Source organism: Dendrobium catenatum, unplaced genomic scaffold (assembly GCF_001605985.2).
Source record: "Dendrobium catenatum unplaced genomic scaffold, ASM160598v2 fragScaff_scaffold_1608, whole genome shotgun sequence".
NCBI lineage: Eukaryota > Viridiplantae > Streptophyta > Magnoliopsida > Asparagales > Orchidaceae > Dendrobium > Dendrobium catenatum.
The window spans coordinates 5,260,658-5,287,091 of NW_021320070.1; the positions used below are offsets into that span (position 1 = coordinate 5,260,658).

Here is a 26,434-nt window from a genome sequence, read left to right on the forward strand (position 1 = left end):
GATGGTTTTACGTTTGAATTTTACAGAGCTACCTGGGCCATCCAATCAAATCCATTGCCATTGCGCTTATCCCAAAACTGCCGCATGCTAACACTGTCAAGTATCATTTTCTCTTAAGCATCAAGTTTGTAAGGTTGTTTGTTATTTCTTTACCTCTTGTCATATGCCTAAGCAAATCAAATCCACTGCCATTGCGCTTATCCCAAAACTGCCGCATGCCAACACTGTCAAGGATTTTAGGCTCATTTCTCTTTGCAATGTTATTTATAAAATTATTGCAAAAATCATTGCTAATAGGATGAAATCTGATATGCATTCTATCATCCATCATAGTCAAAGTGGTTTTATTAAAAAGATAATGATTTCTGATAACATCATTCTTGCCTCTGAGATTTTGGGCAAATTCAATCATAAAAACAATGAGAAGCTCTTCTATGCTAAATTCGATATCACCAAGGCTTTCGACACGGTATAGAGAGAATTTCTTTATAAAAGGCTGTCTGAGAAGGGGTTTCCTGACATTTTTGTGGAATGGAACAAAGCTTGCACCTCTGAGGTATATTTTTCTGTTAGTATTAACGGTTCTCTTGAGGGTTATTTTCAGTCCAGGTCTGGTCTCAGACAAGGCTGTCCGCTGTCTCCTTACTTGTTCAGTATTGTGATGGATGCTCTCTCCAATTCCATTGAAGAGGTCATCTCTAACTCTACCTTTACTGCTGTTTCTTCTGGTAATTGTATGGTATCTCATATGTTGTTTGCGGATGATCTCTTGGTGTTTGGTTTGGCTACTGCTGAGAATGCTACCACTCTTAACAAGGTTTTTAAGAATTTTGGTGACTCCACGGGGCTTTGTATTAACCCTCTTAAAAGCATTATCCTATTCTCCAAAGATAGCCTGCAAGCTCCAGCCATTACTGACATCCTTCAAATTAAACAATCCACCTCCCCTGTCACTTACCTTGGTCTTCCCATCTTTCATAGAAAGCTTAGAATCAGGGATTTCAATCCTCTTATCCAGAAAATTGCGACTCAGTTGAATGGCTGGACCGCTAAAACCTTATCCTTTGCTGGGAGAATTCAATTACTTAAATTCATTATTAGCAATACCATAGCTTATTGGATTCGGGGTTCGATAATTCCTAAAGGCTGCTGTAAGATTATTAACCATTTATGTTCCAGATTTTTGTATTTTGGCAACACTGAATTAAGGAAGCTTCACATTATAGCTTGGAAGGACACTTGTATTCCTATACAGAATGGTGGTCTGGGCATTCAATCTATTAATACTTTGTATCATTCTTTTGGCTGTGCTATTATTTGGAGGTTTTTACACTCTAACAACCTCCTTTTTTCCTGGTGGAGGTCTAACTACCTCTCTCTCTGGAAACCTTTCCCCACTTCTCCCTATTGGAAATTTTTACATGACACTGCACTTAAAGTTAAGCATTGTATTTCTTTGAATGTGGGTTCCAATAGCATTCTTTCCCTACTTTGGGACCCCTGGATCAATGGTTATTCTATTGCTAATTGGTTCGATAGCAGCAATCTGGATCCTTCTCGGCTTAGCAATTACTCCAACTGGGCGGTGTATAAGATTATCGAGGATGGTATTTGGGCTGTTCCTGTTGCTTTTGGGAATGATATTATTTCTAAGATTCATGCTGTTGAGATTTATGAGAATGAGGATTGTCATAACTGGCTGGGTAATTCTAACCCCTCAGTCAAGACTTACAAACTGCAATTTTTTGCCAATCACCCCACCGTTCAGTGGCATAAGCTGATCTGGCACAAAAAATGTTCTTTGAGGTACTCTGCTTATGCGTGGTTGGCTTTTAAAAATGGGCTTAAGACTGCTGAGAATTTGAATATGCGTGGTATTATGGTTGCTAATTCTTGTTGTTTCTGTCATACCGAGCAAGATAGCACAGGGCACCTTTTCTTTGAACGCAGTTTCACTTTCAAGATTATCCTGTATTTCTTGCCTTGGCTTAGTAGCAGGCTAATGAAACCCTATCTTTTTCAGGCTTTTGATAGTGTGTTTGATCAGGGCTTTGGTAAAAATCGTATTAATCTCAAACTGTTAACTGCGTGTGCTACTATTTATTTCATTTGGAGGGCTTGCAATGATCGTATTTTTGGGGGAATTATGACTGTTCTGCTACAGTTATTGCAAAAATCAGATATGTGGTTGACAAGAAAAGTTTGAGATGGAAAGATATCAATTGAATTTGTTGGTGGGCTGGTATCAATGGACGATGATGATTGTTGTTTACAGCAGCCCCTCGGATGGTCTACCCTGGCAACCAGGGGCATTGCTCTTGTGCTGACCATTCTAAGAATTTTTTTGCACAGAGCACCTGAGTCCGACTTAGCCTTGGCTAAGTTCATCTGCTGTTTTTTGACCTTCAGGTGATTGTATTTCTTTTCTTTATTTTGAGTCTTTGATTCTCTTTTTGTTGTTGAGAATCTAGACTATAGTTTTTTTTTTCTTTTACTTGTAATAGTTTTTTTCTTCAATATATGGGCTGCTGCCCCAAAAAAATTATTTGTTTAATAATAATATAATTATTAAATATTCAGGCCTTTAATGATCATCTAAAGGATCCTAATAAAATTTACATATAGATATCCTGACTGGCGAAATCAACTTTTTTTTGTCGGTCAATATAATAAGATTGGGGCATATATAATTTTCAGGGTGAACAGAAAAAAAAAAAAATTCTTAGAAATTTGAACAAATATATTTATTGACGGAAAATAAAATAGTTAAAATGCATCATTTATTAAGGGAAAAAAGATTTAAAATGTGCAATTATCTATTATTCTCTGAATATCGAAACAAATATATTTTCAGAGATCAATTAGTAAATTGGCCGACTTAATTTTTCCTAATTGGAGTTGAGTCACTTTATATGATCAAAAAATATTAACGGCAGAGATCCGTCCAGCGAGATCAACTGTTTTCATCTCAAGAGCTGTGTTAAGTTTCACACGTGTGAACCCGCCGCTTTGTGAAACACGTGTCCCGCTCCATATACACGTAACGGACCGATGAACCGTTTCATCCTGATTGTGAACCGTGAATATAGAGTTTCCCTCTGCTCTTTTTCTGCAGTCTTTGCTTTCAAGTATAAATAACTTCTATTGAAACGCTTCGAAGGCTATGGCTTCACTTCCGTTTCTTCGTCCTTGTCGTCTTTTTCTTCTTCTGTTCCTCGCGGTGGCAGTGGGGTGCTCCGGCGGCGGCGCTGCCTCCGGCTACAACCGCCCGAAGGCGAGAGAGACGCTCTTCGTTTCTGTAGCGGACGACGCTGATGGCAACACTCCGCAACAGGTATGGCTACTTCTTTTCTTGTGTTTATTAAGGAGTATCTTTTTAACAGGCGATTGCTACCGTTAATTTCGCTGGATTTTTTTTTCTTCTTTTCTAAGTATATAATTTAATTATAGTAAAAAAACCCTTACAATGATATTAGGATTAAGTTCGGAATATCCGAATATACTGTCCGAATGAGACTTTGTGAGAAGAAAATGATAGTTATTGCGCTGCTTCTCTGTGTTCACATTGTTGCTTGCACTTATAATTTTAATTGGGTGACCGCCGAAGGATTTTGTGTGGATACTATTAATTGTTAATTGTAAGTTTATTATTATTATTATTGGGACAAAACGTGGAATGATGATTTCTAATCGATCTATGGATGATTACAACCATAGAGCTTATACGATCATTTTAGCTTTTTTCGTGGTGTAGGGGGAAGGTGCGAGTGTGTGGGATGCTGGTCATTTCTGGATTTGCAGGTTGATTCGAATTTGACCCAATTTTTCAAATGGGTCGGGAATTAGAACCCTAATCCGACTCGTTTGTTAAACGGATCAACTCTAAACTGAATTTTTCGAGTTTGGTTCTGGTCGGGTTCAAGTCGGATTTTCAGATCATGTAATAAATTGACACCCCTAAAAAAGCATGCCACGATAGCTTGTTGTTGGTGCTCCTAACACTATTGTATGGGTTTGACGCACTCTTAAAAATAAAAATCTTGTCTCTTATGATTATTTTACCCTTTTTTTTATTATACGTGTTAGATCTTCGTATAAAATTAAGACGTTAACTCTCCATTTGGTGCCCCATTATTATTATTGATAAGTCGCCAAAAATAGTCTTGATCAAGCAGACCTACCCGCACATGAAACTGTAGGTTTCGAATTAAGGCCACATTTCACATCACCTGGCTCACTCAAACACAACCGAGAAAAATGAGCAATAGGGCCTCTGCCAAACCCTCAACAGAGTCTAACTAGACAAAATTAACTAGACTAGCCTCCTCACGCTCCACACCAATCTCAACTAGAACATGAGCAACAAAATCAGCAGAAACACGAGGGACACCCATAACAGGCGTAACACCATTCACTACATGATCATGGGATAAAGCCACATTAGAAGGCACAAGCAATTCAATCCTAGCAGGCGAAGAAATAGCAGCCTAGGCAACAGTGTCCGCCCCCTCCAAACCTGCCACAGAAATAATTGGCAAAACCCCATGAACAGCCACCTCCGCCAAAACAGAAGGATTAATCAAAGCAACAGATTCAAGATTAGGATGAAGAATCATACACCCCGCCATAGAATGACCTAGAGCAAGATAATGCGAACAATAGTTCGAAAAATCTTCAAAGATCACAGATTGAACATAACCAGAGCTATCCGGACCAATCCAAATTTTGTCTGGATACTATTTGGACACATCCTATTCAACTAAAATGCGAGCAATAGACTGATGTGAACCAATAGATGTCGCATTGATCAAGCATGAATCTTGAAAAAAAAAAGAGTTGAAAGCTTCCAAAATTAAATATGGGATCATCCAAACTCTGATTTGAACAAACTTATAGTCGAACTGAATGCCTCGAAAAGACGAACCCAACGACACCAAGATCAATACAATTTGATCTCAAATGAGCCCAAATCAAGGGTTCAAAGCAGTTTTGGAAGGTTTAAACTATAAATTGGATTACAAACAATTTCTAAACATGACATGCATCATAGATGTTAAACCCGATTTTAATACGAGCCCCATTATTATTATTGATATGTCACCAAAAATAATCATGATTCATCATGAATCTCGAAACAAAATTGAGTTGAAAGGTTACAAATTTAAATTTGGGATCATCAAAGCTCTAATTTCAGCAAACTTATAGTCGAACTGAATGTCTTGAAAAGACGAACACAACAACACCAAAATTAGTCCAATACAAGCCCAAATGTGCCAAAATCAAGGGTTCAAAGCACTTTTGGAAGGTTCAAACTATAATTTGGATTACAAACGAATTCTAAACATGACGTACTTATAGTCGAATCGATCGGCTCAGCGAGATGAATCCAACAAGCCCAAGATCACCAAACTTCAATATCATTGAGGCATTCAAATAATAGTAAACGGTCCACGATCAAGGAGATCAAGATTGGTTGTCCATTCAAACCACTACCATCTTAACATTGATCTTCCTCATAATTACAAGTCATGTCACTCTTAAAACCCTATAAATAGGCCAATATTCTTCACATGGAGGAGAGAAAAAAGAGGGAAAAAAAGAAGAGAAGAATGAGAGAGCTCAGTGAGTTATCTTATCGCTGACAACTGTTGGACTTCCGTATGTTTGCCGACTACCGTCAGAGTTCCTCCCAACTACCTTTGGACTTCCACCCATTCATCGACCACTGTCGGAGTTCTTCCCGACTTTCATCCGTTCATTGACCACCGCTGAAGTTCATCCCGACTTCCACCCGTTCGTCGACCACCGCCGAAGTTTCTTCCCGACCGTTGTCGAACTTCCGCTCATTCGTTAATCATCGTTAGGCTTTCGTCTGATTCTCCAATCTATTGTAATTCCATCGTCTCAAATAAAAAGAGCGAATCAAACTTTGTAATTCATTCAAATTTAGTGGAACTTTCTCATTTTGGTCGGGCCCTGTGGTTTTTCATTCTGGGTTTTCCACGTTAAAAATGTATGGTGTTCTTTTCTCTCTTAAGTATCTATTGGTGTGTCAGATATGCATATATTGCTAAAACATTTTATTCTCTTACTCTGCTGTCACATATATTCTGGCCTTTAACAATTAGTGTTCTCTTTTTATTTTGGTTTTTCTTTTTTTTTTTTAGTCTTATAAGACTAATTTTTTTATCAATTAATGAAATAGTTGGGTGTTTCCCTCAACTTCCCCAAAAAAATTTTAAAAAATCAATTTTATTTAAATGTGTGCTTTGTAAATTGTGATTGATGAGAAATCTGATCCTGCGATCTCACCCGTCAATTCCACTGTCCTATTTTCTCGGTGAACTAGGTACATATATCGATGGTGGGACCGGACAGGATGAGGGTGACGTGGATAACGGAGAATGATGCGCCGGCGACGGTGGATTACGGAACGGAGACGGAGAATTACGGCATGTCTAGTGTCGGATCGACGTCGTCTTACTCGTACACGATGCTTTATAAATCGGGCAACATCCACGAGGCCGTGATCGGTCCGTTGGTTCCAGGAACCGTGTATTACTACCGCTGTAGCGGCAATCCTTCGCGGGAGTTCTTCTTCAAGACGCCTCCGGCCAAGCTCCCCATCAAATTTGTTGTCATCGGTAAATCTCACCTACGGTTACCATACCACTTTGCTGAGTTCTTTTAAATTGTTTTGAGTTCCAATCATTTTAAATTATTCACGTAGTTTTAATTTTATGTCTACGCATTTTTTGAAGATTTTGTTTATATTTTTTTTTATTTTACTTAACATCTAAAATTTAATTATTAATTAAACTAACGCAATAAAAAAATTAATTACGAATTTATTGATTATATATATTTGCCTTTATATGGTCAAATTAATAAAATATTATTATAATTTTAGTATTTTCTTTATTATTGCCTATAAAATTAACTAAGTGCTGAATATAAGATTTTCTTTTATTTTATTTTGTAAATGTTTAAAAATTAATAATAACTAATGGTGATTAAATATTTTTTATAAGTTTTGATTTGTTACAATCTATTTGGGACAAATTTTTTTCTGCTTTATTTTTCAGACAATACAATTTTGCTTATCTACTAATTTCTCACTATTTTTTCATTAATAAAATGATCATAAATTTAGTTTTTTTCCTTAGTATTGTCTATAAAATTAACTAAGTGCTGATTATAAGATTTTCTTTTATTTTATTTTGTAAATGTTTAAAAATTAATAATAACTAATGGTGATTAAATATTTTTTATAAGTTTTGATTTGTTACAATCTATTTGGGAAAAATTTTTTCTGCTTTATTTTTCAGACAATACAATTTTGCTTATCTACTAATTTCTCACTATTTTTTCATTATTTTTAAAAAAATTACGATAGAAAATTATTTTTTTTGCAATTAAAGTAGGTAAGTTAATTTCTCAATAGCAACTTGGCAAACAGCCTATTAAAAAATGAAAACTGGCCCATACGAGTTGTTTGGGAAAGCTTTCTGACTACTTTGATTTTTCACTTCATAATAATATTTCTATTTGGCTACTGATTTTTTGTTATTTTTTAAAAACATTCTAGGAAAAAAATGTTCTTTTGCGAACATAACTATTAATATGCGAGAGTTATAATAAAACTATTATCTGTTTCGTTAAAATAAAACATATATTTATAGTGCTCGCAACACAACAATTTTTAAAAAATTACTCTCCCCAAGTTCACGAGAAATTATTTTATGCCGAGTCTGAACTGAAACTTCTATCCAGACTATGAGTGTATATAGTGTGTACATTGTGTATAATTTTATACAAAATTTATTTTTATTTTTACACAGTGTATAAATATTATATACACTCACAGTCGGACGAAAACTTCCCACTAGAATAATTTCTCCAACTTCACACTCTCCTTCACAAAAAAAGCAAAAATTCAGCTGCCCAAATAGATCCTTTGTATAGTTTTTATAAAAAAAAAAAAAATTGGAAAACTGAAGCAATAAAGTCTTTTATTGGTTGATATTTTCTTTTGCTTTATATTATATTATGATAATTCTGTGCTTCCTACCTGCAGGAGATCTCGGCCAAACGGGATGGACAAACTCCACCCTCACCCACATCTCCAACGCTCGCCACGACAATAATTTCTCCAAACTTCACACTCACCTTTAAAAAAAACAAAAATTCAGCTGCCCAAATAGACCCTTTGTATAGTTTTTATAAAAAAAAAAATTGGAAAACTGAAGCAATAAAGTCTTTTATTGGTTGATATTTTCTTTTGCTTTATATTATATTATGATAATTCTGTGCTTCCTACCTGCAGGAGATCTCGGCCAAACGGGATGGACAAACTCCACCCTCACCCACATCTCCAACGCTCGCCACGACGTCCTCCTCCTCCCCGGCGACCTCTCCTACGCCGACTTCTACCAGCCCCGCTGGGACTCCTTCGCCCGCCTCGTCGAGCCGCTCGCCTCCTCCCACCCATGGATGGTCACCCAAGGCAACCACGACATCGAATCCATCCCCTTCCTCCAGCCCAAGCCCTTCAAATCCTACAACGCCCGCTGGCACATGCCCTTCGAGCAAAGCGACTCTCCGTCCAATCTCTTCTACTCTTTCGACGCCGCCGGCGGTCAGGTCCACGTCGTCATGCTCGGCTCTTACGCCGACTTTGAGGTCGGTTCGGAGCAGTATGGGTGGCTGAAGGGGGATTTGGAGAAGGTGGATAGGGAGAGGACGGCGTGGGTGATTGGGGTGCTGCACGCGCCGTGGTATAATACGAATGAGGCGCATCAGGGCGAGGGGGAGGGGATGAGGAAGACGATGGAGGAGGTGATTTATGAAGGCCGCGTCGACGTCGTTTTCGCCGGACACGTGCATGCCTACGAACGCTTTGTAAGTGTCTATAAATTTTGGAAAATTTACATACATATCACTTTATTTAATGTTATTTACATATCTAACACCAAAAATATTAATATTACATATCTATCATCCATATACAACTTTAATATCAAATATACAACTCCTATAATTCATTTCTATCATTCATATCATATTATAAACTTTAATATTTCATTCCATGCACCCAAATTTATTCTATGGAAGATAAACATGTAATATTAATGTTTTTTGTATTAGATATATAAATAGCATGAAATAAAGTGGTATGCATGTAAATCAATTTTTGGAAATAAAAAAAAATTAATTTTATAATTTGTATAACAATAAATTAAAGATATAACTTATATCAATAAATTCTTATAAAAAAAACTTTTTGGTCCAAAATTTTAGGGAAAAATGTTGGTTCAAAGGTATTTTAAATAAGTTGGATTTACTTAAAGATTAGTGGAAGATAACTACTAATCTCAAGATAAATTTGATAATTTTAATAGAATTCATTTTGTTTATCTTGATAGAATTATTTTCCTTGAAAAATATCATTAATTAAATTCAATAAGGATATTTTATCAATCTAAATTTACATTTTATGAATTTTTTAATTTAGTTTTATCAAATGTATTCAACATTTTTTTTTTCAATTTTTGCATTTGTTTTATTAACAATGTTTTATCTTCATCTAACTTTTTGAAAAATAAATGGGCCAAGACATAATGGATATTGGTCGTCTCAAAAGTCAAAATATTGAGATTTTTTTTTTCATTTGTTTTGCTAACTATTCATAAATATCTTAAATTTTTATTATTGAAAATATATTTTTATTACAAATTGTTGCGTCCAGGAGTATTCGCGGCGGTAGAGAAATATAAGATTTAACGTCTTAGCGTTGTACGAAAATCCGGCGCGCAATCAGATAAGGAGAGAGGGTCTAGCATTTATGAGACACCAAGATTTTTACGTGGAAAACCCCTGAAAAAGGGGGAAAAACCACGGGGCCTAGCCTCGGCCATGGCCAGCTCGACGTCGTCAACTCCACGCATGCTCTGTGGACCTGGCACCGCAACGACGACGACGAGCCGGTCGTCGCCGACAGCGTCTGGATCACAAGCCTCGCAGCCAATTCGGCTTGCAAGAAGCAGAAATAAATGAAGCGAGGAATGAGCTTCTTCGTTGGAAAGGAGGCTCTTTTGTGGATGATAAGGGGATAGATAGCGATGAGGACTATACATGTTCTTGCCTCATCTTGTAGTAAGGAAAATGATGATGAGGTTTGTGAAACAAGTTATTATTTGTAGCTTTATGAAATGATTGAGTGCAATAAAAAAAAAAGTAAAAATATTATTTATTTATTTGTGATTATTTTATAAGTGGGCTATTGTTATAAACAACTAAATGTTATGATTGTTTTTTGAGAGATTAGTTGAGATTTTTTTTTTTCGATTTTGTTGTAAAAATTGTGTAATTAAGTAGGATTGTTAGCCATACAATTATAGTGATTATACCCTAATTTCATCAAATTTTGGTTCAAATGGCAATGACTTGTTCTTAGCTTAGTTGCCTCTTTTTTGCTTCCAGCTCTTAGTGTCATTTTTTTTCTATTTTTCCTCTCTTTCTGCTTGGCCATCCCTTTTTCAAATGTTGCTCATGTTGAACCATTAAGTAAAAAGAAACTAAACTCTTAAACATAAGATGCCTTTTGGTGTAATGGTTGGAATTCCATTAAGAAACTCTTCAATTTAGAGTGCTCATCTCGAAGAAATTCTGAGATATATAACATCCTAGCAAGTTCCACAAATATGACAAATTTTTTATACTGTTAGGCCAAAGTGGATAATATTTTGATTGTAAAGAATTTGAGCTGTTACATGGACTTTATAGATGCTTCTACATAGAGCATTGAATGAAACCATATGATATACATGTTACTTGTGACTTAGTTCGATTAGAACTCGCTTATAATTTTTTAATTAACTAATCAAATTAATTTGGTTATTTTTGTAGCTTTACCAACTTGGTTCTCAATTAATTTTTGATCTTAAATAATATCATTTAACTCTTTAAAATTAATTTTGCTTACTTTTGTAGCCTTACCAACTTGGTCTCGATTAATTTTTTATCTTAAATAATATCATTTAACTCTTTAAAATTAATTTTGCTTACTTTTGTAGCTTTACCAACTTGGTTCTTAATTAATTTTCGATCTTAAATAATATCATTTAACTCTTGTGAATAATTTTGTTATAGAAGTTCAATTAAGTCTCATTAGCGTGCATATTTAAGACTAGATAATATGTTCATTTAAGATTCAAATATAAATTTATTTAATATGTATCTCGTGATGATCTTGTTCTTTTATATTTGATATATGTTATTTACGAACACAAGCTATTTGTTATTCTAGCTAAAGTACTTATTTACTTAGTAAATCTCATTTTTAAGCTTGATAGATTGCTCAATAATAAGTTTGATCAAACTTATTCAATTAACTATTATCCTACTCATCAGTGTTGCTCATTAATAGGCTCAAAAAGGCTCATTTGATCAAACAAGTTGTTAAATATTACTGCTCATTGATTGGGCCAAATTGCTCGTTTATTTTAAACAAATCAAACTAAGTCAAGCTCAAACAACCATGACTTCAAATAAAACTATTAGGATAGCAGCTTAGCCCCTTACATATAGCTGATTGTTATAATCAATCAGTCGCTGACATGTGTACATAAGATATACCCTATTCACCTATATAAACTTGAACACTTTGAACTCGAGGTCGACCATAAACATTGTTTTAGCCAGGTGCTTGAGCTCAAGCAAGCTCTCAATTGTCAATTTGATTCATTTATAGTCATACCCCTACTTCTCCCTTTCGACTTTACTATTATATTTTATTTTCTTTTGACTCAGTATAATAAAAATTTTATATTCAATTAAATAAAAACTTATTTATTATTTGTGTTTAATTATGAGATAAGTTTAGATCTTACTTCTCCTTGACCTTATTTATATATATATGAAATAAAACTTTGTTGTATAATCATTCTTCAAAATGAAGTCAACTAGCATAAGATTTCTTCACATTCTTTACCTATAAATTAGGTTGGCTATTACTAATGCATAGGGCTGCAAGTTAACCAAACGTTCGACGAGCTACTCGTTGTTCGGTTCGATTAAAGCTCGTTTGTGATCGTTTAATAACTAAACAAACAAACTTGAACAATATTTTAAATACTCGATTCTTAAATAAACAAACTTGAACACTAATGCGTTCGGCTCATTTATGTTCGCGAACAACATCATTTGAAGTTCGTGAACAAGCTCGACATTAAGCTCGATAAGAAGCTCGATTCGTGTTCGATTTTGAACTTGTGAATAAGCTCGATAAAAATAATTAATATTTGACTATAGAATTAATAAATATAAATAATCATTACCTTTGTTATATAGACAATTGCTTTTATTATAAATGTGTTTGTTCATAAATATGTTCATAAACGTATTTGTTTGATAGTTAAAAAAAAATTTGTTAAATATGTTCGCGAACAAGCTCGATAAACACTAAACAAACGAACATGAACTGAACATGAACCGAACATGAACACTCATTAATTTAAATGAACCAAACATGAACACAAACAATAAAGCTCGAACAAACATGAACCAAACTTGAACAAGCTGATATTAAATGAACACAAACATGAACACTCACATACTCGGCTCGGCTCGGTTCGTTTGTAGCCCTACTAATGCATTTCTTTATGTTTTTGGATTTTTTACTTACCTTCTTTGTTTTATTGTTCCCAAACTCCTTTAACATAAAGTTCTTATTTAGATGTGACAATTTCAATGATAAATTTCCTTAAGATCTTCATGATTGTAGGTTGGTAATTGAAGTCATTCATAAAAATGAAAAGCATATTGCTTATTTTGAAAGAGCTAAATCTTGGAGACGAATTCTCGCTGAGGCCTATAAAGAACAAAGTATTTTAACTACACAAAAAAATAAAATAATAATGAAATTGGTTATTTTTTATAAATTCATTCAAGGGATGATGGATTAAGTTTTAGAAGGAAAAATTTGTTACTCCTAGTTTATGTGTCGAGGAGTACTAGCAATTTAGGATTCAAAGACTTCGTCCTTGATTATTGATTGTTCTAGTGTTAGCCCATTGAATTCTAGCCCGACTCAAAAGGACCTTAATACGAGTATTGATTTAAAATTTTGAATTAGGAGGATTGTCTAACACTTGGTTAAGTCAAATGACTAATTTAGCTATGTTGATTACTCCAATTCATCTTCTTTACTATAAACCACTATTAAACATTCCCCCAATATCTCTCATTCAAAGTTGGAAAAGTTATAAAAGAATCTAAAAAGCCCCTTACAATTCTAAAAATATTACTTAAAAAAATTCCCTATTAATGTAACGCTGTTAGAGCCCCTTAATGTAATACGGACCATAAAATTATTCTTAATAGAAATCTGGTACTCTTGAGAATTATTTGAATTCTGCTTATTTATTAACAAAACAATAATTTTTTCCATGTAATAAAAAATAAATCAATAATTATCATTTGCTTATTTGAATATAACTTCATAATAAATTAAACATAAATACAACTTTTTAGATCTTAATTTATTAAATTTAGGCTTCGATTGATTCGGTTTATGCTTACATAAAAACGAGTTTTAAAAAAAGAGGTTGAGAAAAAGCCGTTCAATAAAATGGAGTTTCAGTAATGAGATATGTTTGAATAATATTTTTAAAAGTGCTTATGAATACTTGAAAGTAATTTTAAATTGTTTGTTTAAGAGTTCTGCTTTTGAGATTTTATTATAAAAGACATAATTGCCTATCAAATTTATGTACACGTAATATAATTTTAAATTGTTTAAGAGTTCTGCTTTTGAGATTGTTCGTTTGGTCAGAAGGACCATAGTCTGGTGACGAAGGTCAGAAGAACCGTAGTCGGCGGGCGACAGAGGCCATAAAGACCGTTGTCTGGCGACGGAGGTCAGAAGGATTATAGTCGGTGGATGACGTAAGTTAGGAGGCTCGTAGTCGGCGGGCGACGGAGGTCAAAAGGATCGTTGTCTAACAACGAAGTTCGGAAGAACTATTGTCGGTAGGCGATATAAGTGAGGAGGATCGTAGTCGACGGGCGACGGAGGTCGAAAGGATCATTGTCTAACAACGGAGGTTAGAAGGTCGACGTCAGATAGAAGTCTAACAATGGATAGAAATCCAACATCGGATAGATGACCAACAAAACTGACAACTGGCAGAAGTTCGACGTCGAGTAGAAATCTAGCGACGAGCAGAGGTCTGACGTCGAGTAGAAGTCCGATGTCAGTCGGCGGCCGGGGAGAACTCCATCGTTACTTGGAGATTAGGCGGAGTTTCGAAGTCGTTCAGAATTCAGGCAGAATTCCGATGACGGTGGTCGAGGAGGAGTTTCTTCCCTCATAATCTTCTCTTCTTCCTTTTCTTCTTCTCTTCTTGCTTCTTGCTTGGGTCTCCTCTCAAGAGAAATGATGGACTATTTATAGTTTTTTGAGGATGGCATGACACGTAAGTAGGAGGAGGATCAAGGGCAAATGTGAAGTGGTTCAGATGGACGGCCGATATTGAATCCCTTGATTGTGAACCGTTCGTCAGACATTTGAAAGTAATAATGAAATCAGAATTTGACAATCTTGGGCTCGTTGGATTCATCTCGTCAAGCCGCTCGATTCAACTATAAGCATATCACGTTTAAAAACCGTTTGGTAATCCAAATTGTGGTTCAAATCTTCCAACAGCGCTTCGGGTCATTGATTTGTACTCATTTGGGTTTGGATTGAGTTGAATTTGGTGTCGTTGGGTTCGTATTTCTGAGACGCTCAGCTTGACTATAAGTTTGCTGAAATAGGAGTTCATATGATTTTTTTGCTGTTTTTTAAGATATTTTTTATTATAAAAATTTTGTACTAAAAAAATAATTTAAAAAAAGAAAAAAAATCGCAAAAAAGAAGCCTCAATCAATACTACTCAAGTCATTAGAAATAAAAAAGAAAAAACAATACTTGGTTTTTTCTGATATTTTCAAGCCCTCCACTATGCACCACAAATTAATTTAGTCCCCTGAAATTATCCCCAAGCTACCATCCTCATCCGAAGCGCCGCTCGTCGGTAACTCCGGTTCACTTAGACCGAACCAAATTTGTCGAATCCTTTACCCTTACCTCCCAGAATGCCCTGAAAATTAAGCCGTAAATACGCCTCCTCAAAATTTCTCGACTTTGCGGACTTTCCAATATGCCCCCGCAAATTACCAAATCTGGGCCCGCGAATACGCGACCTGAGCACTTCTTCTCCTCGCGAAGCTCTCCGATCTGAAACCCTAGATCTCTTCTACACCCCAGTGGAGCTAGCGTGGGTTTGGGCTCTCCGGATATAGGGTATATTCGACGCACTTTGTGTCTGACCGGCTATGGAGGGCTCCGGGGAGGATGTCGGGCCCCCCGATTCGTGGGAGTCGGCCGATTTGGACGAGCGCATGAGCAGGTTGTTGGTCTCATCCAAGAAGAATTCGGATTCGTTTCTATCGATGTCATCTCCTTTGCAGGAGTTTGCTGATGAGACAGCGATGCCATATCTCGTGGCTTCCGCCGCCACTACCGCTGTGTCTTCTGGTTCAGGAGAGCGGTGCGGTGTGATGTCGGAGGATGTGTTGAATCAGGTGGATCAGTTCCTTAGGGAAGCTCTGGAGAAACCCAGGGAACGGCTCTCAAGTGAGTGCGCTGGTTTCTTTATTGTTATAAGCGTTAAGTTGCGTTGAATAATCTTGGTAGTATTTGCTTCGGCATGATATTCTTTTCAGCTTCTATTTAGTGTCTATGATCATTTTTGAAGTAGATTGGCATCTGGATAAGGGTTGTCTATGCATTTGCATGTGTAATTTGGTTTCTTGATGGTTATGTATGGTATAGGTTGAAGAAAGTAAGATGTGTTTGTTCTGCTTCTGCAACTCCATGTGTATGTCAGGGATGGTTAAGGATTTTTTTTTGGGATTTACATGCATACCACTTTATACCATCATATTTACATATCTAACACCCAAAACTTTAATATTACATACATGCCACCCTATATTATTTTTATCAAATATATCACTCATATTTCATTCATACCACTCATATATTTCATTTCTATCACTCATATTTGATATGAAAGTAAACTATAGATGATATGTATGTAATATTAAAATTTTAGATATTAGATATATAAATAGAGTAGTATATGGTGATATTTATAAAAATCCCCCTTTTTTAATCCTTTTTTACTGATTAATGCTTGAGATATAGTCAATGTGAATTGTTTGCTATGACGACTTGTCTTCTTAGTCAAGTTGGGCTTAAGCCACACCTGACTATAGTTCAAATCAACCAATTTCATCTAACCTTGAACTTGAGCTTGAGTTCTGGTCAAGCATGCCAAGAAAGCTCAAGTTTGAGTTTGCCAACATTGTTAATCTCAACTAGCAACCTGTTGAGTTTGAATACGTTGGACTTATGCAATGACTTATCGGAGCAAGCTTCATCCAATAGAGGAAGTGATGGATGAGGAGGAAAGGGTTGAAGGATAGAGGGATGAAGTCTACCTTAGAAGGTCTCAAAGGTGGTGAAGAAATCTACAGTGATAAAGATGTTAATGACGACAAAGGCATCAACAACATCGATAGTGGGGAACACGTCAATAGTGGCGATTGAGTCATCATTTATGAAGGAGGCAAATGTGACAAAGGCATTGCCCATTAGATGAATGAAGAGGAGAAAGGGGAGAAGGTGGTAGTGTGAGGGAATTAGGTTCGAGAGATGAAGATTGAAGAGGCTAAGTAGGTTTCTTTTACTATTGCATATATATCCTTAAAATTTTCATATTCATAAATATACCATCCTATAGGTTTTTATATATCCCGATAATTTTGGAAGTTAAGCCATAAGAACCTCATGCTTGAGCTCATTTTTTACTTGAGCTTGGTTCATTGCTGAAGCTCGAATTGTTGGCTCATTAAATATGGCTCTCGAGCTAGCTCAACTTACCTACACCCTATATTCATCTTGCCTCATGGCCATAGAGATGGAACTAGAAATTTTTAGATGGCCACTAGTTAGAAGACTAGAATTAGAGGTGCTCCATAAAGCAGTGAGCTTGCAAATAATTAACAACTCTATATTTAATATAATAGGGGAGGAAAAAATTCATATGGAGGAGGTGCACATGCTTTCGCTTCCCCCTCTGTCTATTTTCTTCTTAATGCTCTATAAATTAATGATTTAGAATTTATCTTTTTTAGCATTCATATTTTTGAAACATTAAAAAGATTTATAACACACTCATCTACCTTTGTTGAATATTCTCTTCTAAATTCTAATAAAAACACTTTTTGATCTTCATGCTTAATACACTTCACTTGAACTAAATCCTTATTACTCTTATATCTTTGTTTAGCTAACTTATACATATATATTTTTGTCCTCCTTAACATCTAATTTATTATATAAATCATTAAAAGCTAAATTTTTTGCATCTCATATTGCTTTATTAGACTCCTTACGGGCCTCTTTATATCTTTCCTGATTATCAGAATTTTTACAGCTAAATCAATTTTATAATAAATCTTCTTGTTTTTTATTTTTTATTGCACATTTTGATTCCACCACCAACTATTTTTGATTTTAGTAGATTTTCTCTTTTGATACTTCAAGCACATCTTTTGCTACATTCTTAATATCGCTATTTACTTTTTCCCACATAATATTAGCTTCCTCATATACAGATAAAATCTTAAGATCTAGAATCTTACTCTCAAAAGATTATTTTTGTTAATATTATTTAAATGTCTCCATCTAGTCCTAGAACAACTATTTATTTTATTTTTTATTTTTTTGGCCCTTTATCTTAAAGTACAAAATTAATAAGTGTGTTAGGCAAATTTTCATTTGGATCCATAAATTATTTAAACTTTCAAATAGTTCAAAAGTGTTATTCCATTTTTTAAATCAGTCAAATCTACTAGTTAAGCATTAGACAAAAATATCCATGTTTTTTCATTCTCCCCCCTCTTCTCTCAGTCATTGATGAACTAGTTGTCATTGTTTGTATTGGTGTCAATATTGTTTGCATTGCCTTTTTTATGATGTCAACATAAAAGAGAGAGGAAGGGGAGAGGACAAATGTCATGGGCATTACCATCATTATTGTAAATTTGTAAGTGAACCAATGCACTCGATGAACAAATTGAATTCAACTTGGTGAATACTCATTCAAGTTCATTCAATTCTGTAATTGAACAAGTTCGATTACTTTTTAAAAACTCTAATGTTAAATGAACCAAAGTTGTACATTGTCCTATTCATTTATTTATGTTCACAAATAAACTTATTTGTTGTTCAACAAGTAATTTCTTAAAGGTTTGATAATTAATTCGATGATAGTTTGTATTTTTTTAATTAAAATGTGATTAAATATATCATGTTTATTTATAACATCTTAAGTATATTAATTAATTAAAATAATATATAGAACATTGAATTATAAATTTGATATGAAGAACATTTAATTTCAAGATATTTATTATATTTTTAATATGCTTAATCAACTAAATTAAATGTCAACGTGTTATAAATAATTTAAGAAATTATAAAAATTTTATGAAATTAAAATTATAATTTACTTATCCTAATTCATAACAATATAACATAAATAATTCACTTCCCCTCATCTCCCCAAAATCTTAGAACCATTAATGAGAGGAGATTATGATGGGAGCTTCAGTGAGGTAAGAAATTAAAAGAGCAAGTGATGAGGGCATCGTTCAGAGATTCAGACACGTGTACCGGCAACAGAATCGTAGATTGACAGTTACGATTCAGAGTCTTTACTTTTAATGCATTTTATATTTTTATTTAGTTTTTCAGTTTTCCAAGTTTACCCCTATATGGAGTGTGTTCTTATTGTAGCCCGAAGGGCATTTGTGTACTTTTATGTTTGAGGTCTATATATAGTGGTCTCATGCTTTGTAAAAGCTTAATGAATGATTAAATGAAAGTTTGATTTCGTCTTCTTCTTCTTCTTGTGTGTGTGCACTAGAGGAGCGATAGCCCAACGTGAGGGCAAGCGCAATACCCACTAGTCATTGGAAGTGTATGTGGCTCGAGGTTTATTTTTCTTTTCCTTTTCCTTCTTTCTCTTCCCCACCAGGCAGCCCCTCCTCCCACTCCACCGCCAGCCCATCTCCCCACCACCTCCCCTCAACCCAAATTAATCCCAACTCCCAAACCCCTTCACCCGCCGACCCAACATTTCCCCTTTTTCCCCTACCCAGCACCAACACCCTTCCCCCTCCCCCTTGCCACCGCCCCCATATGGCTCCCCACCATTATGATGATTCCAAACATCATCATGGCTCCCTAGATTGATTCAAGCAAGATAGGAAAGTTCTAAATTATTTGAAATTCAAATTTGAATTTAAAAAAATTTTCCTTATTTGCAAAATTTCAAATAAGGAAAGATTTTAAATCTAAATCTGATCTAAATTTAAATTAGAGAGGGTTGATTATTCTCTTTCCTATTTGGCAAACCTTGTTTGGAAACTTCTTAAAAACCTTCACAAACCCCTCCTCCTCTCTTAATGCTGCCCCACCCCCTCCACCCCCACCCCCAATTAATGCGCTTCCCCATTGCTTCCTATTGAGGCCCCAAACTCCACTTAAATTTGAATTCAAATTTCAAGTAAGTTCCTTCCAAATCTACTTAAAATCTGAAACAAATTTCAGATTTGCTAAAACTCTCTCTCCCCTCTCTAACCTAACATAAATCCTTCTCAACCAAGCTACCCCTCCCCTCTCTCCCCTTGGCCGCTTCTCGACTTACATACTCTCCCGTGGAAACCCTAGATCACTCATAACTCTTGAAGCCAATAGAAGAAGACAAGCTCCTTCCTCCCTGATACTATTGGTGTATGACTAACCCTGAGGTTGACCACAGTTTTGCCTACAACGCACAAGGAGAAATCGATATCCTACTTTCTCCTTTCGACGATCCGGATTGGGAATATGAAGTCTCCGTGGAGAGCTACATCAACCGCATCCTCTATTGCCTTGCCGAGACAATTGAATATCAACGACCCAAAGAACTTTGGTTTCTCGTCGGCCGATCAACGACCTCTTATCCTCCGACTACTTCTCTGGCCAACAAGGCCCTACGCGCCACTTGTCTTGTGGTGGCATCATTTGGATTGCTTCTACCATTCCTCCGCTAAACCCAATCTCAAGAGCGAGTGAGAAGGAACTCATGGTGAAACTTTTTTGATGTTATGCCGTGGATTTTTTTTTAGTTGCTATTAGTCCTACTATTTTGATTTGTTTTTATTTGCAATTGTCTTGTTACTCTCTTTGTAATCAATTGCTATTACTTAATCTCCTAGCGAAAATACGAATTCAACTTGGTGAAACACACCTTTTAATTAGCAACTTTAACTTTCAATCTATTGTTAATTTCCCAAAACAACTCTTGTTCAATTGCATGTTTCACATCAGCAAGCTATGCTTGAAAGAAGATTTCATGGAATAAATGGTGATGCAAGATGAGTGAAAGCCTTTAAAAACATAAGCTTCCTCATGCATGCAAAATAGCGCTTCCAAACAAAATGCAACTCCAATGGTGATGGGGGACCAATATTTCCAACTAACCCTTAATTTGCATTTGCAACTAACAAAATTAAAATAATCAGTTGCGTTGTTCTTTCTTTTGTCTCTTGTTATGTGCTTGCATGGGCCATTAATTCATCTTTCATGTCATCTCTCTCTCTCTCTCTCTAGTTTACATGACATATTTCCTTCTTAAATATGCTACTCCTATGTGATTTTGTAGATATGCATCTTTGCAGTCTTATCCCTGGGACATTTAACTTATCTGAGAGTTCTCTTTGGTGAAACATTCAGATCATAAATCCGTTGGAAATTTTGAATTGCCTTCTTGGTCTAAAGGTGCTTTAAAGTTTTGCTTGCATTTTGTGCTGCTTGTGTTGTTCCAACCATATTTCTCCCACGTTTTTATCTGCTAATTATTGATGTATTTATGATCTTATGATATCTATTTTGGCAATTATTTTATCACAAAGGAATTATTTTGTTTGTGTTGATATAAATGTCTTGCTACATTATCTAGTATTTGCTAAATAAATTAATGTGTCTTGACCTGAAACGAACTTTTTGATAGCTTTATGTTTATAAATGTGAAAGCTAAGTATGGTAGTTCTTTTTTTGTATAAATTTCTTGTTTTATTGTTAACAAACTTATTAATCGTATTTAGTTTTGAGGATGGAGCAAGATATTATAAAGTTCATACGTGATCCTACTCAACAGCAGCTTGAGTTCCAGGACCTTCCTACTTCCTATCTGAGACTGGCCGCACATCGATTAGCTCAACATTATAACCTGCAGTCGGTAGCCATGCCCGATAGTGTTATGCCCGATGGCTCTGGTTCTCAGATTGTGATTCATAAAACGCCATACTGTAGATTACTTCCAGTACGCCTTGCAGACGTTCCTGTTAGTTTACAGCAGGAAGATACAAACAGTTTACAAAAAATTGCAATAAAGCAGAGACCTCTCAAAAGCTCACAAACTGGTAATGGTCCACATTCTCGTTTATCTAATCAAAATAGTATGAAAACAGTGGAGGAAAGAAAAGAAGAATATAATAAGGCAAGAGCTCGAATATTCAGCAACAGCAGCGATGCTGGCACTTCGACAAAATCGGAGGTTGAACCAGCTTTGCCTGATATTCTTCAAAAATGCCCCTTGGTATCACCAAACCCTGATGATTCACTTTTTCCTGAAACATCTGAAACTCACCTTAAGCGGGTCATGAGCAGCTCTTCTATTGGCAACAACAGATATGGTAGAAATAGACTGGAAAAAGAACCTGTTGTTGTTGGCAGACAGAAAACGACCAGCAGAGTGGCTATTTTTCGTGACCGTGAGCTCGATCGCAAGGATCCTGACTATGATAGGAGTTATGATAGGTAATCTGACGAAGTTTTATTTGCTGTAATGCCAGTGCATTAGATATAATTGAAAATTTTTTATTTGACAATTAATTCTTTGTTATTGGCATTGTTTGCAGCGTGTATTCCTTTTGCCTTTAGCCTCTGTGTATCCTATTGTTTTGATTGCTGAAAAGTTTAACCTTCTTCATTGGCTGATACTTTAAGCCGTAGCCTTATTCTATATTCTTCCAGTATTATTTGAATTTGCACAGCATTGCACTCTTCTGTTTTTTTTTTTGTTCTTATGTAATTTTTAGGAATATTATTTTATGTTTTACTGGCTCCTTTTGAATTTCTTTCGTTTGATTCATTCTTCCATTTGTCTTGATTATTAGTGAGCAGGCCATTAATAAATTCTCCAAAGAAAGAACAAACATGATTATAAAGAAGAATTTTCTGTATGCTTTTTTCGTGCATGTATTTTTAGTTAAAAGTAACTTGGACAATGGTTATTTAATCTTATATAAAACCTCGGATGATTTACTTATTTAGAAGCTGTAGAATGCTTTATTTGTCGCTGCCATGGGTTTGTTTTTACCAATTTCTTCTAACTGAAATCTAGTTTCACTCTGGACATAAGGAATACAGAAGCTGCTTGAGTCATTTATTTTTAATTCTAGTAAAGCATTTAAGGGTTTTTTACCTATCTTTTGGCATTATATTTATTCTATTTTTCAGGTATATGCAAAGGTTTGACCCCGGGTTTGGATTTAATGGAGCTCCTTACACAATGCAACCATTATATGCACCTGTAGTCAACTACAACTCTGAATTCCCTCAGCTTGGATCTATTCAAAGACCTCAAATATCTATTGAACACCAACCAAGGCCTACCCCTCAACAACTACGGGGGACTTGGCCAACTGCATCCACAGCTTCTGCAGTTAACTATGGCCCTCCAGAGGGCTTGATGGCGCAATATAATCCTAGTCATGTTGGTGCTCACCCAACTTCATCTATTTTTTTACATTCTTCTCAGTTTTCTGGTCCTCCACGCCCAATGCCATTTCTACATGCCCATGAGCAAGTTCAATATCCACAGGTTTGTTGTTCATTATCATTTGCATTCCTGATTATTACAAGAGATGTGCATTTTTTGTATAAAAACTGAAAAAACAGATCGATCCGATCTTATTTGGTTGGTTTAGTTTGGTTGTTAAAGTATTGGTTCGATTATTCATTATAATTTTGACTTTTTGTTGCTTTTTTTATTATTGAATCTTTGTTTTAATACTTTTGTAAAACCAATTAATCCAAAAATTGATTTAAATTAGTTTTTTCAAATATTAAATCAATTAAATTATATAAATAAGTAAAATTAAATTATATAAATAAGTAAGTTGCATTCAAAGTAGATATTATTTATTCCATCGGCCAAAAGTATAAATTTAAATAGATATGATTTGATATTCTTCTTAATTATATTATTTAAGCTAAATATAATTTAGGTTCATAGTTAAAGTTAAATTATTTTTAGTAGTATTCAAGTTGGATGGTTGAAGTGGAGGAATGCTTTGGGCTTGCTGTGTGATAGAAAAGTATCCCTCAAACTTAAAGTGAAATTTTCATATTATGGTGGTGAGACCTACAATGCTTTATAATGCAGAATGTTGGCCTTTAAAATCGAAGCATAAAATTAAGTTAAGTGTTGCAGAGATAAGAATGCTCAGGTGGATTAGTGGTTTTACACTTAGAGATAGAATGTGAAACAAGTATATACGTGGGAAGGTTGGAGTAGCTCTAGTGGCAGATAAGATTAAAGAGAGTTGCCTTAGATGATTTGGTCACATAAAAATTGGCTTTCTGATGATCATGTTTGGAGAGTAGATATATTAGATCCGGCCTATGTTAAGAAAGTTAGAGTTATACCTAAAAAGACTTGGATATAAATTATAGAAATGACCTTTTTTATTTAATTTAAATAAGAATTTGACTTTTAATTGGACACAATGGAGAAAAAAGATTTATATAGCCTACTTTTAATTGGACACAAGTTGTTGTAGTAGTAGTAAAGTTAAAGTAAAATTTTAACTTTAACAAACATAAGAATTTAACTTTAACTACTACTACTACAACAACAACAATCCCATGTGGCTTGTTGTTGTTGTAGTAGTAGTAGTTAAAGTTAAATTTTATCTTTTATTCATCCAAAACCAAATTTATTTGTCCAAATTAAAGTTTGAAAAATAAATTGTTTGGTTTGATTTTCTAAATTTCACAGTAAAGCCCACTAGTTTAGCCAACTAATGAAGCAAACCATCTAAATTGAACAAATGCATACTCCTATTTATTATGTTGTCAATGCATTTAGATCTTTTGTTTCTTACTATAAATTCGATAATCAGCCTTAGTTGAAGTTGAGCACTTGGATTGTTGCTTGTGAAAATGCATTGGTTTGAAATGACTTCATTTTATGTACATCAAAACATTATTTAGGGGTTTCATAATCAACCAAGTGCACATAAGATGGAAGTACCGTTACCGTTTTGGTAAAGGTTACTAACTTCGATTTGCCGTTTGCACAAGGGATTGGACGACCCAAAATCTATTGCTGGAGGATTTTCAAAACTATATATTCTTGACACTCGGTAAATAGGCATTATCAAAACTATTATCCTCCGAATAATCTAGTGCTAGAGGATTCTAAAATCAGCCTCAAGTATTAGGTGGATGCATTGCATTTTGAAATCAAATTGCATCTTTTAATAACTTGAATGCCTTCTACTAAGAAATGGTTTGATAAGATATATATGACTAATTTCATTTGTCATGCTCATCCTTTGGTTTAATATACTGACTGAAAACCAGGTTGAACTGTAGGAAATGTTTCTTCTTATGCCAACTGTTTCTTTAAAATATATTCAAATACTTAGTTTTAAGAACTTAAATGCCTGCTATTGAGAAATGACTTCATAAGTAGTATAAGGCTTCGTTTGGGACGGGTTTCTTACTGCTTCTTAAAGCAGCTTTTTAATACAAAAAAATTATTATTATTTAACTAGAAAGCTACTTTAAGAAGCAATAAGAAAGCCGTCCCAAATGAATCCCAAGTATCTCTTAGTTTGCAATGTTCTTTTTGGCCTTAATTTGATTGGAAATCATGACTGAGCTGTTTTGCATTGTTGTGCTTGAATATATTGCAGACTCATCAACAACAAACTGAAGCAAACTTTGGACTAGCCCGGCCCCGCTAAAGGGGCCTGGGCATGCCTGCACCTGCCAGCCCGAACTCGGCTGTTCTACTGATCAGAGGCTGGCAGGAATATCGCAGGCATAAAGACCGGGATCAGCTGGCGCCATTCAATACTAAACTCTTAAACGACCAAACAATTCCAGCTTTCTCGGTTTCTGCTTCCTGCATTAAGTCGAACTTGAAGTTAATCCCTTCACAGTAGGGTGGTAGCATGAGATGGAATGGCTACTGCTCAAATTTTGTACATATTTGCTGAGAATTAAGAAGGTTCGATTTTCAAGCACGAATTGCTTTCTTTACCCACCACTGTTTGTCCAGGTGGTGAAGAGCCGGCTGGGCAAAGCCCAGGTCCCTGGTTCGAATATCTTGGCAAGCAGTGAAAGCCTTAAGTGTTGACCCGTGTAAATTGATGTGAGTTGCATGTTAGGTCGACCGGGGTTTTCACTGGCCTAAGGACAGTGCTTCCTCGTTACAAAAAAAAATGATCTTCAACTTTTTTTTTTTTTTTTGCAGGTGCTGCAGTATTGGGCATGGTCATTTTACTCTTTCAGCAAGGATGCGATGGCAAGTTAACAGGTTTGCATTTTGTAGCACTTGCAAGAGTAATCTGTTTAGTGTTTTGGCAAATTTTGTGATCGCCCAAAATCGTTCTCGTCAATAATTCCGTGGTTTTCTTTCCTCGAAATAGATGATGACGAAGGCCCTGTGCACATTTTGTTGACATGATTGTTGTTTGTTTTAGATAATGATAACCATTTGTTATGCTAAAAATATGCCCTTCAAATATTTCACCTCCAATCATTTAATGGCCATTTTGGATCAATTTTTTTTTAATGTTTTAACATTAAATAAAAATATGATTTTCTTATGCATTTATTATAAAAAAAAATATCCAATATTTATGTCCATGCCAAGAATCTGGATCTTCAACCCCAGATGAGTGCTGCCACTCTTAAAAAAATAAATTAGAAATAAAAACTGCACAAATAATCAAATTCTGAGTTCATTGTTTAGATGTTTCACTAAAAGAGGTAAAGACTGTATTATATTTTTGTTTGAGAAGTATGGGATTCAACCTAAGGTTTTATTTCGGACAATATTATGGTTTTGTTTGGGACGGTTTTTTTACTGCTTCTTGAATCATCTTTCTAGTACAAAAAAATTAATTTTTATACTAAAAAATTACTTCAAGAAGCAAGGAAAAAAGCTGTCTCAAACGAAACCTAGGTTATTGTTTT

General features: G+C 35.1%; 2 protein-coding genes across 2 annotated transcripts; both read left to right on the forward strand.

Moving 5' to 3' along the window:
• Nucleotides 1-3,083: 3,083 nt before the first annotated feature.
• On the forward strand, nucleotides 3,084-10,254 carry LOC110105929 (probable purple acid phosphatase 20). The gene is made up of 4 exons (XM_028700973.1): nucleotides 3,084-3,334; nucleotides 6,350-6,644; nucleotides 8,327-8,988; nucleotides 9,908-10,254. The coding sequence occupies exons 1-4, from the start codon at nucleotides 3,164-3,166 to the stop codon at nucleotides 10,154-10,156; spliced, it is 1,377 nt and encodes a 458-aa protein (XP_028556806.1). The 5' UTR covers nucleotides 3,084-3,163; the 3' UTR covers nucleotides 10,157-10,254.
• Nucleotides 10,255-15,095: 4,841 nt separating this feature from the next.
• LOC110106579 lies at nucleotides 15,096-26,019 on the forward strand. Its single transcript, XM_020836553.2, has 5 exons — nucleotides 15,096-15,679; nucleotides 21,265-21,979; nucleotides 22,682-23,045; nucleotides 25,147-25,463; nucleotides 25,710-26,019. The coding sequence occupies exons 1-4, from the start codon at nucleotides 15,379-15,381 to the stop codon at nucleotides 25,195-25,197; spliced, it is 1,431 nt and encodes a 476-aa protein (XP_020692212.1). The 5' UTR covers nucleotides 15,096-15,378; the 3' UTR covers nucleotides 25,198-25,463; nucleotides 25,710-26,019.
• The last annotated feature ends 415 nt before the right edge of the window (nucleotides 26,020-26,434 follow it).

Bases quoted from the DNA above. Each gene is read 5' to 3' on its own strand.
- LOC110105929 (XM_028700973.1), top strand. From the start codon at position 3,164: ATGGCTTCACTTCCGTTTCTTCGTCCTTGTCGTCTTTTTCTTCTTCTG. The intron at 3,335-6,349 runs GTATGGCTACTT...TCGGTGAACTAG, and splicing joins ATGGCAACACTCCGCAACAG to GTACATATATCGATGGTGGG. The intron at 8,989-9,907 runs ACATATCTATCA...CACGGGGCCTAG, and splicing joins ACACCAAAAATATTAATATT to CCTCGGCCATGGCCAGCTCG.
- LOC110106579 (XM_020836553.2), top strand. From the start codon at position 15,379: ATGGAGGGCTCCGGGGAGGATGTCGGGCCCCCCGATTCGTGGGAGTCG. The intron at 15,680-21,264 runs GTGAGTGCGCTG...AATCGTATTTAG, and splicing joins ACCCAGGGAACGGCTCTCAA to TTTTGAGGATGGAGCAAGAT. The intron at 23,046-25,146 runs GTTTGTTGTTCA...AATATATTGCAG, and splicing joins AGCAAGTTCAATATCCACAG to ACTCATCAACAACAAACTGA.